Source organism: Talpa occidentalis, unplaced genomic scaffold (genome assembly GCF_014898055.3).
Source record: "Talpa occidentalis isolate TD23 unplaced genomic scaffold, MPIMG_talOcc4v2.1 talOcc4.12, whole genome shotgun sequence".
Lineage (NCBI taxonomy): Eukaryota > Metazoa > Chordata > Mammalia > Eulipotyphla > Talpidae > Talpa > Talpa occidentalis.
Genome location: NW_023601212.1, coordinates 59419214 through 59431359, shown reverse-complemented (window position 1 = coordinate 59431359; position 12146 = coordinate 59419214). Strand labels below are relative to the sequence as shown.

Here is a 12146-nt window from a genome sequence, read left to right as displayed (position 1 = left end):
TTATATACACTTATATACACATATATACATACACACACACATATACTTTCATCTAGAGAAAGGGAAATAGCATTCATTGAAGTAAGTTATATAGTGAACATTTCTTCCTTTCTTCATTTAAACTTAAAGAGGGATCTTTTTCAAATCTTCAGGGTAGCAAAATAGTAAACAATACTTTTAATTTACAATAGTAGTTTTTGATGCGTCCCTAAATTGTGTGAAATATTTTCACCATCAGGGCTGCCATAAGTAGTCCCATCCTATTTTCTTGACATTTAAATTGATCAAACAAACATTTATAGGACTAAAATATATCAAAGGGATGACTAATTATTTTTTAATAAAGCTTAAATTTTACTCAATTTTGAGCTTTTGGATACTGAATCTGTCTGAAAAATCTCTAGAATTTTTTTATTCAGCATTATCTTGAAAGCATATATGCTCTTATTTTTTATTTTTATTTTTATTTTTAAAAATATTTATTTATTTATTTACTATCTATCTTTCTATCTATCTATCTATCTATCTATCTATCTATCTATCTATCTATCTATCTATCTATCTATCTATTTACTGTACCCAAGCACTGGGTACAGTCAGAAGTTCAGGAGGGTGAGAGAATTCACCAGAGCCAGAGTGGGGAGCAGAGCAGGCAGAAGGACCGAAGGGGACCAATGCTGAGGGGAGCAGCGGGCGCCAGGAGAGGTCTGCGCGCCATGTGGGACCCTCCTCTGGTGGCCGGGGGGCAGCCGGGGATCGAACCGGTGCTGCAGAGGCTGCGGGCAGCTTCGCAACCCAGTGCTCAACCGCCGTGCCACCGGGGAGGTCCAAGCATATATGCTTTATATGCTTTTAATGTAGTAGTTTTGTGCCTTTTATTTTCTAAAGTGAGTAAGTTGGGTAACCCAGTGCGGGGATAATTTTTATATGACTATGGTCTGATGGGTGTGGAAGAACACATACTCTGCTTTCGTTTGGAGCACGCATTGGTATTACAACTCTGGAAGGGAAAGTACCTTTATCAGGAATGGCAGTGCTGTCACCTAGCAATTCCACTTCTAGGAATCTGTCTTTGAACGTATAAGTATATGAGTGTACTAGTAATGTTGTTTCTAATCTAAGTAGAAAATGCAAAAAGAGTGATTATTAATAGGGCAATGTTAAACAATTATATATCCAGAATGTTTTATTCTTTTTAATAGTTGCTCTTAAAAAGAATGAAATATCTTTGGATACACTGATACAGAACATTCTATAAGTTAATTTATTATGTGAAAGGAGAAAAGTTTGCTTCTATTTGCTTCAAAAAGCAAAGAATAGAGTTATGTGTACACGAGTCCTCTCCTCCTCTTTCCATGTATATACATTCATACCTCTATAGAAAGGTTAAAAGAATACAAAAGAAGCTATTAGTAGCGTTTATCTCTGGTGAATGGGACTATGGATCTGGGATACAGGACCCTTTTTTTTTGTTGGGGCATACTTTTTTTCCTATTGTTTAAATTTTTTTTAACCATATGCATATGTATATTTTTCATAATTAAAAATAAAATTTAAATGAATAATCTGGTCTATTTTTGTTCTTTTCAAGGACTCAGCCCAGGAGAGTGTTATTACTCGAGATATTCATCGTACATTTCCTGCACATGATTACTTTAAAGATACTGGAGGAGACGGCCAAGAATCTCTCTACAAGATCTGCAAGGTAGGCCCTCTACCTCATTTTTTTCTTACTTATTTCATAGAACTGTATTTTCAGAACCCATCTGAAAGATTTTATTTCTGTCTTCATTTCTTATTTGCACTGTTTCATGTTTTCTGCTTTACACTTATACTGGCAGGTTCTCAGTTCTGAGTCCTGGAGGTGACTTTTTGGCTGTGTGTCCTGTGTGTCCTTGTGAGGGGGTGGCACTGTGTTACCTCTGTTTGGCTCTGCTGCCAACAGGAAAGGAACAGAAGGTGTTCTTAGGCTGTCACAGTAGAGTCTCAGAGGAGTCTAATGACTGTCTCTCTGACAAAATAACATGGCAGTTGTCTCATTTTGGTACAATAAGCAGGAATAAGAAGGAGTGTGGTGCCTGTTATATATACTGGCAAGTTCCTGATACTGTTGACATACTCTGAGTTAAGTCTCATCATACATCTTCATGCAGTTTTTGTGTCTTATTTTGAAATCTTTCTTGTCATTATATTAGTACACCTGGAAGAAAGCTTTTTACTCATTTTCAGCAAATGTGCTCAGTTTGATGCAAAAGCTTTTGTCTCTGCTAGTAGATTGTTAATTTCTCAAAGTTGTGTCAGAAATACTGAACAGTTTTATAAATCAGTACATATATATATATATATATATATAGTTAACTCAGATTATCAATGTTAATTGAGGCCAAAGTCTCCAATTACAAGGTCCATTAAATAAAGTTTATCCCTTTATCCTCAAACTTAAGATGCCTTGCAAAGTGTGGTGGTTATACTCAACATTCCCTCCCCTGCCATTTCAGGAGAGATTATTAATAAATAATGGACTATACAAAAATGCTGTAGTAATATACAGATAAAGCCAACACCATTTCTAATTTTTAGATAATCTGTTCCTGAATAATCAAATTTAGCCTTTTAATGCAAAGGTTAGTAAGTAGTCAGAAGTATGCTCAATTTAATTTTATATTTACTGTGGTGATTTTAGATGGCACTTATAAAAATACCTGTCTATGTAGTCTAGCCAAATGGGACTCACGTTTAATTCTGCAAATGGCACCACTTCCATTAGGTTCTTCTTGCATATTGCTGGTTTAAGCTGATGCCCACCTTTATATTCCTTCCCTTCCCATCTTGCCGTTTTGAATGTTTATGAATACACTAATCAAAAATCAACATATATATCCACACACATGTCAACATATATATAGATTATGTGTGTGTATATATATATTTCAGAGCTAGAAATGTATAAATAACATAAAATCTGAGACCATACTGATTTCTGAAAAATGATAAATTATCTTGTTTTAAAAATACCAAAAACCATTCAATACCATAAAAAAACTAATATATTCATCATATGCTTGTAAAAAGCAAAAATAATCATACAATTTTTTCTATCAGTTTTTACATTGTACAAACTAATTTGCTTTTGAGTTGTGTAAAGAATATGCAATTTGCAGCAACATGGATGGCGCTGGAAGGGATCATGCTCAGCGAAATAAGCCAGAAAGAAAAAGGATGACTGGATCAAGAAGATGTGGTACATATATACCATGGAATATTACTCAGCATTCAAAAAAGATAAACACATGCAATTTGCAGCAACATGGATGGCACTGGAAGGGATCATGCTCAGTGAAATAAGCCAAAAAGAAAAAAAAAAAATACCGGATGGTCTCACTCCTAGCAGGAATCTAGAAAACTTAAATAAGGGACCAGGAAAATGAATAACTATAAGAAAGTGAAAATCAAAATCAACAAAAAACTATGAACCAGAGACACTTTTTGGGGGGTGGGGGCGGGAGGGGAGGGATTGGGGTCAGAATGGGGAGGTTGCAATTGTATGGGGAATATAAAAATAAAATTTATTATTAAAAAAAAAAAAAAAGAAAAAGGAAAATACCGGATGGTCTCATTCATAGCAGGAATCTAGAGAACTTAAATAAGGGACCAGGAAAATGAATAGCTATAAGAAAGTGAAAATCAAAATCAACAAAAAACTATGAACCAGAGACAGTTTTTGGGGAGTGGGGGGTGGGAGGGGAGGGATTGGGGTCAGAATGGGGGGGTTGCAAATGTATGGGGAATATAAAAATAAAATTTATTATTTAAAAAAAACAAAAACAACAACAACAACAAAAAAGAATATAACAAAATTGCGCCTCCCTGGTGGCGCAGCGGTTGAGCGCTGAGCTGCGAAGCTGCCCGCAGCCTCTGCAGTGTTCGTTCCCGGCAGTCAGTGAGGGTCCCACATGGTGCGCAGACCTCTCCTGCAGTGCCTGCTGCTCCTCTCAGCAGTGTATTTCGTCGGTCTGCCTGTTCTGTTCCCCACTCTGGCTCTGGTGAATTCTCTCACCCTCCCGCGCTTCTGACTGTACCCAGTGCTTGTATAAATAAATAAATCTTAAAAAAAATTAAAAAAAGAATATAACAAAATTTATATAGTTTCTGAGTTTATTCATAGTGATCTCATTTATAATACATAGAACATTTTCCCCCTATCATTTAGTTTATTTTCAGCCAATCAGTGATTTTCTGATTGAATCTAGATTTGTTTTCCTAACATAACTAAAACAGATGGTTCTTGGTACTTGCAACTCCTGACTTACAATTTTTCTCCAAAAACAGTATTTGCCTCATTATGTAATATTTAGAAGGGAAATATCTAAAGCATCACTAAGCACAAAGATAGAGTAAAATAATAATTACATTTAAGTAGCTGATACCCCTTGCTCTGACAAATACTGCTGGTAGTAATCCAACCTTGAACTAATTGGAAAATTCATTAATGCATTCACACATCTCATGTAGCCATTTTTTAAAATTTTTTTTGTCTTGTTTCATACTTTTAAAAAATTTTTTTATTTTTATATTCCCCATACAATTGCACCCCCGTTATTTTGACCCCAATCCCACCTTTCCCTGCCCCTGCCCTATAGTGTGTCTCTGGTTTATAGTTGCTTGCTGATTTTGATTTTTCCTTTCTTATAGTTATTCTTTTTCCTGGTCCCTTATTTAGGTTTTCTAGATTCCTGCTATGAGTGAGACCATCCAGTATTTTTCTTTTCCTTTCTGTCTTACTTCACTGAACATGATCCCTTCTAGCTCCATCCATGTTGCTGCAAATTGCATGAGTTTATCTTTTTTGATTGCTGAATAATATTCCATTGTTTATATGTACACATCTTCTTGAGCCAGTCATCTATTTTTGGGCACTTGGGTTGCCCATTTTGTATTATAATGTTTATTTTGCAACATGATTAGGTGGTTTTAAATCTCTTTCTAAATGAAGAATATCAAAAATATAGCTTTAAAATACTTAATAGAGCCTCCCTGGTGGCATAGGCGGTTGAGCACAGTGCTGTGAAGCTGTCTGCAGCTTCTGCAGTGTGGGTTCAATCCTGGCCAGCCGTGAAGATACCCCACATGCCCCTGCAGACCTCTCCTGTCCCACCCACTGCTCCCCTCTGCAGTATATTTCACTCAGTCTGCCTGTTGTGTTCCCTCCTCTGTCTCTGGTGAATCCTCTCAACCTTCCACACATCTGGCCTGTACCCCAGTTCTTACATGCATGAATAAATAAATCTTTAAAAAATTACTTTATAATTGCCAAGTAGCTTAAAATGGACTAATTTTTTTTAAAAAATGTGTCTCTGGTGAATCCTCTCACCTCCCAAAAATCTGGCTTATACCCCAGTTCTTGTATGTATAAATAAATAAATCTTTTTTAAAAATGTGGAAAACAAAAAAGTAAAAACATTTCAAAATTAAAGATAGTAAATAAAAGTTACTAAGCCTTGTGATACTGTACTAAAATACATATTACTTAAATATAGTTTTATAGCAGTCTTATAATGGAGGTGAACATAGATAATAGATCAGAAAATGTTAGAGAAGCAAAAATTTGCTAAGGTCCTACATTGTGGCTCACTTGGCTTATAGTTGGCACAGTTCTTCTAAATCTACTATCTTGTAGACTAGTACTCATAGGGGAACCTCAGAGGGTAGAAAAAAGTATGAATAGGTGAGCATACTTATATACAAATAATAATTCAGTATTCTCAGGTGTGTGTACCCATTTTTCTTTCCTTTTTATATCAAATTTGAGCCTTTCATTTTATGTTTTTCATTTTATGAACTTCATCCTGTATTCCCAAAAGCTACTTTGTATGACTTTTAAGGCCATTGAGCTTAGTATTCCTGTTCTGTGATTTTTATTTTTAGAATAATAACACACATCATACCTCCTACATTATACCTCCTGTATATCTTTGCATTTCCATTCTGAATACCTTCATAATACTGAATAAACATTAATAATACTTTGATCTTATATCAGTCTCTTTGTTATATGACCTAACGACAGCTTTGCTTCTTCTTTAAGCAATTTTTTAATCTTTTTTTCAAAATCTTTTTCTTGTCTTACTGCATTGTCTAGAACTTCCATCATAGTGTTAAAATAAAGCAATATAATAGATATCCTTGTCTTGACCTGATTGTAATTAAATTGAGATGAAATTACTATTAGGAGAATTTCAGTTATAGTAAATTTATATATCAACTCTGGTTGCAAGGATACAGAAGTCTGACTTTGTAGTTACAAAGTTTTCTGTGACTCTTATGAAATGAGAAATGATCTGAGCTGTCAGATTAAATGAAAGAAAGTTAAAAATGTGCTGTCATGTTTTAATAGCTTTGCAATATCTCGTTTTGCCTCTTAATATCTTCTTCAGAGTTGGAGGAAATTGAAATGGTATAAAACTTCTTATTTATGTGTGGAAGTTCAACTGAAATTTTAATAGTAGAATTTATAGGATTCTGAAAATAAAGTTATGGACTTCCCTTCTTTCTTTTCCCTTTCTCCATCCTTGTTGTCTTTCCTATTACATCAATACATTATTTTAAAATAGTGTCCTTGAAAGAAGAAAACATATTACCACCCCCAAGAAGCTTTAGCACTTTTCCAATTTACATGTGATATAAGATGTGTTTTCAGTTGGGAGACAAGTCAACACATTTTTAAGGAGTGAATATCACATCTGGCTCTGGCCTGGATTCCTCCCCTAAACACATCTAAGACTGGGAAAATGGCTTTTGTATCTCTTCCTCAGTAAAGTAGGAATCTGTTAAAATTATTTCATTTCCAATTTGCTGTGATCCTGTTTTTTTAATTTCCTAAAACATAATAGATGAATGCAGAATTTAAAATTTAATTCCCATGTCAGGTATTAGCTATGTCTTTTAATACCAGAGCCATGTAGGGGTGTTATTTCATTTTGAAGACTTTACCTGGTATGTTGTTAGTGTGTTTGGGTGTGTGTTTCATGCACACATGAAATGGAATACATTTTGTCATCTACATCTTGTTAAGGCCCAAGAACAATCAGTCATAGTAATGAGCTAAAATATTGTGCATGGGCCTCTTTGGTGGTGCAAGGGTTTAAAGCTATCTGCAGTCACTGCAGCATGAGTTTGAGCCCTGGCCAGGGAGCAACCCACATGGTGCAGCGGACCTCTCCTGACTCGCCCACTGCTCCCCTCAGCAGTGTATTTCAGTCAATCTGCCTGTTCTGTTCCCTGCTCTGTCTCTGGTGAATCCTCTCACCCCCTGCACCTCTGGCCTATACCTCAGCTCTTGTATGCATAAATAAATAAATCTTTAAAAAAATAAAATATTATGCACAACAGTATAAAGTGACTCTTGGTGTTCAATTTAATTTGAGCCATATTACTTTTTCTAATTTTCTGATTAAAGGAACTTCTTTCTGAAAAAGAGATTACTGCTGTGAATTTGCATAGGAGGAACTGGCTATATGAAAGAGGGATCAATACCTTTGCTCATCTGGGATAATAATTCCATCATATAACAATTTTTTGTGAGAAGACAAAAATAAACTTAATGCCTGTTTAATCAAATATTTTCCTCAAAATAAGATTGGATTTACTGTAAGAACTAAAGCACTTAAGGTGTTATTTTGATACCAATAATGAGTAATTTGCTATGTGCATTTGAAGAATGCAAAGCCATTTGCATTTATTTATTTATTTTTTATTTTAAATTTTTTATTATTTATTTATTTATTTTTTCAAAGATTTATCCATTTATTTATACAAGAACTGGGGTACAGGCCAGATCTGCGGGATGGTGAGAGGATTCACCAGACAGAGCGGGGAACAGAGCAGGCAGACTGACGAAATACACTGCTCAGGGGAGCAGCGGCCAAGACTCGAGAGGTCTGCCGCATCATATGGGATTCTCGCCGGCTGGCTGGCCTCCATTGAACCAGCACTGCAGAGGCTGCTGACAGCTTCACAGTGCTGCGCTCAACCGCCTGTGCCACCAGGGGAGGCCCATCATTGATCTTTTAAAAGTAAATATAATCATACATTATTTATATTGCTTTCTTAGACTTCGGAGGTATTGATGGTTATAGAGATGAATTCATTTGTACTAGGTTGATAGTATTTTCAATAATTTCCTGTTTGACTACTTGTAATACAACTCTTTTTGCCTGAATGTTTCATATTTTCAATGACAGCATTTACTGAATACATTATAGTTCAGTATTCTTTACATGGCTCACTTTGCATGGGCAATCAGGGGGATTCTTCCTGTTTGGAATCTGATTGAACTCCAGAATGATCAGTCTGTGTTGTACAATGATAGGTGTTAGTTACTGCAGTAAAATGCACTCACAAGGATTGAATTTAGAACAGTACCTCAGGGGAATCAGGTAGTCCTCAGAGATTAAGTAGGCTTTTCTAGTTTCAGTGTACCTACCTCCTATCTCTGCCTTGAATTTCTAGTATGCTTCTTTGAATTACAGCAACCTTCTCAGGTGAATCTAAACAAGAGGCTGTTAAGAATCCTTGGGACCACTCTGTTTTGCCAGCACATCTGAATTAGCAGTGAATTAAGTGGTTTTGGGAGAACTTGAGAGATGGCAGAGTATTCTAATACAGATTAGTTTCCTTAAGGAAACTAAACTTTCACATTAAATAAGGTTTGGAAAGAATATCCATAATATTCAGATGACAATCTGCATAATCACAACAGTTAACGATGGAAACTTGTGGAACACTGTGGTTTAGAAAGCATTTCTGCACAGGTTGTTATTTAATCCCTATAGGTACTCCACAGGGCAAGTGGAATTTCCTGCATCTTATACATGAGATTCAGAGAAATTAAATTTGGCCTAAATGGAATACTAGTCAGCCATAAGGAAAGTTGAAATGTTGCTTACCATTTATAGCAAAATGGAAGGAATTCCAGGAATTATGTGTCAAAATTACAAAGGCAAATATTGGACATTTACATAGCAGATGGTTCAACAAAGAAAAATACTTATAAAAACCACTATACACTAATAAACCAAGTGAGCATTCTGAGGTTAAGAGGGAACAGGGGAGGCAGAAAGTGTCAAAGGGGTATAAAAAAATGCACTTTTTGGATCTCATCTATAATTTTGTGATCTGACATTCTAGAAAAAAGTTACTTTGATTCCACAATGCATGTAAGTATTGATTCTTTTATCAAAGATTATTTGAAGTGCATATGGGTATCATAATATCTTTAGTGCTTATGACCTTTAACAGTGTTATTAAAGCCCTAGTAACTTCTAATAATAATAAATAAAAATTGATGTCAAAATTACAAAATGTGGCTTTTTCTTGAGTTAGCTGTAGGAAAGCACAGTCTTCATTTTTAAAGAAGGCCTTCATCTTTATTAGGAATTGTTTCCTTAAAACCACCTTAGATCTTAGATTTTAGAAGCTTTGGTAAGTATGAAATTTAATATACATATAGTAAAGTTCACAAATACTAAGAATATAGCTGAGTGAATTTTTACCAAGTGAACACTCATGTGTAATCACTATAAGATAAAAATATAGAATTTTACTAGCACTCTGTAAGCCTCCCTTATTTCCTCAGCCAGTAATTACCTACCCCAAGGTAATCACAATTTTGGTATCTATTACCATAGCTTATTGTATGTATTTTTTTTAACTTTAAAAACAAATTGGCACTGTCCTCTTGCCTTCCCTGGCCCTGTGCATTTCTGTTAGGTATGTACTGTGAATGGAATTTCTGGGTCAAAGGTATGGACATGTTCAGCTTCAGTAATTTTGCTAAACAGATTTTCAAAGTTTTGCTATTTGTTTCATCTAGAATCTATAAGAATTCTGGTTACTCTATATTTCCACCAATACTTCATTGTATTGACGAAGATCTTTGTTGTAAAACAAGTCCATTTATGTGTGTGGATCTGTTTCTGAAGATCCATTTTGTTCCATTGATCTATTTATCTATCTTTGTACCAATACCACAACATTATAAATGATAATAGCTTTATAATAAGTCTTATTATCTGGTAGTGTTAAGTCTGTAATTTTGTTCTCCTTCCAAATTGTTTTTACTATCTTAGCCCTTCGTAGTTCCAGATTTTAATAGCAGGTTGGTAGTTTGTGAGCAAAAAAGTCAAGGTTTTGCTGATTTTTTTTAATATGCTGCAATTTTTTTAAGGTTTAATTTATATCCAATAAGCTATATCCATTTTATGTAGAGTTTGGTAAATGTTGACAAATGTATACACCTATGTCACCATGATTAAAATTCAGGGCCTCCCCGGTGGCGCAGCGGTTGAGCACTGGGTTGCAAGGCTACACGCAGCTTCTGTGGCGCCGGTTCGATCCCCGGCTGCTCCCCGGCCACCGGAGGAGGGTCCCACATGGCGCGCAGACCTCTCCTGCCGCCCGCTGCTCCCCTCAGCAGTGTACTTCGGTCCTTCTGCCTGCTCTGCTCCCTGCTCTGGCTCTGGTGAATTCTCTCACCCTCCCGGGCTTCTGGCTGTACCCAGTGCTTGTATAAATAAAATATAAATAAATAAATAAATCTTTAAAAAAAAATACAACGCAATCAGAATCCAAGCATTATAGCACTTTCATCACATCCTGGGCAACTGAAGAATCTTACATCTCTTTTTACCATTTTTTGGTTTGTTTTGCTAATTGTTATATATTTAATATTGTACATGCCTCAACATCTACCACATACAGGCAGGATGTTACTTTTTTGTATTTTAAGCCATCAATATTCATTTAGACTTACCTACCTGTTATCAGTCCTTGTGTTTTTCATTTCTTCTGCATTGCTTGCACATCTGGGATCATTTTCCACCTCTTTGAAGAACTGTTGTTATTATTTCTCTAGTGAAGTCTACTGGTGAAAATTATTTGTCTTAAAGCCTTATCATCTTGGGCTTTTTTGGGAAGTTATTTTCCTTTGGTATAGAGTTCTGTGTGGGTGGGGGTTTTCTCTATCATTTAAAGATGTTATTCTCTTGTCTTTGGTTTTCCACCATTTCTGTTGAAAGATGGCTATCAATAGCATCATGGTTTCTTTAAAGGTAATGCATCTTTTTTCTCTGATTTTAAGTTTTTAATTTCTTTCATTTTTCAACAGCTTTTCTATGGTGTGCCTATTTATACTGCTTGGAGTTTGTTGAATATGTGACTTGATACAACTTGTCACTTTTGAAAAATATTCAGCTAACTTCTCCCCTTTACTCTAGACCTCTAAGTACTCATATTTCACTCTGACCTTATGTCTGATACCCTGTTTTATATAGTTTAATCCTCTTATGTATCTCCATCTGGATATTTTTTGCTTATCCTCTCTTCAATCTGTTGAATTTTGTGTTTTGGTTTTATTTTTCAGCTTTCAGCTTTCCATTTGATTCTTTTTTAAAAATAGATACCAGTTTCTTGGCGGAGTTTTTTTTTTTTTCTGTTTTCTTGAACAGATTGATTGCTGTTATTTTAAAGTACAAGTCTGATAAAATCTAATATATCTGCTCTATTAATATATATTCCTATGATTTATGGTCTTGCTTTTTATTTATTTGCTATATTCTTTTTCATGCTTGATCACTTCTAATAGAATTCTGAATATTGTAAATGAGAAATTTTAAAGGCTTGGATGATGTTATTTTTCTCCACAGCAGATTCAGTGTTCCTCTGACATGAAGATGGCATGTGGAGGATCCCTTTGACTCAGTTTTGACCATTCTCTTTCTGACTAAGCACATGAGGATCTCAAGTGAAAAACCTGAATTATTTGGTGGAGACCTTCCTTTCCAGTGAATCCTATATTTTAATATTTCTGTTCCTGACATTATGAGATTAATGAAATCCCTCCTTATTTGTTCTTAATGTTCTTGCAAGCAACTTTCTCCAAAATTTTCCCTTTTATCAGCTATAATTTAGCTCTCAAAGGAAACATGAGAGATCAAATTGTTACAATGTTCCCCTCAAACTTTTCAGTAGAGAAATTGCTGGTTAATAGGTTTAGATTTTCTGGGCTTCCCTGGTGGCTCAGCGGTTGAGCGCTGGGTTGCGAAGCTGCCCGCGGCCTCTGCCGCGCCGGTTCGATCCCCGGCTGCTCC

The 12146-nt window shown here is 35.4% G+C and overlaps 1 protein-coding gene across 2 annotated transcripts in view; it reads left to right on the top strand.

Moving 5' to 3' along the window:
- Positions 1–12146, top strand: part of RABGAP1L (RAB GTPase activating protein 1 like) — a 572843-nt gene that overhangs the window by 304774 nt on the left and 255923 nt on the right. For both annotated transcript variants that reach the window (XM_037507999.2, XM_054693457.1), the window contains exon 14: positions 1592–1705. In XM_037507999.2, coding sequence (XP_037363896.2) covers positions 1592–1705 — 114 coding nt within the window. The remainder of the gene's footprint in view (positions 1–1591; positions 1706–12146) is intronic.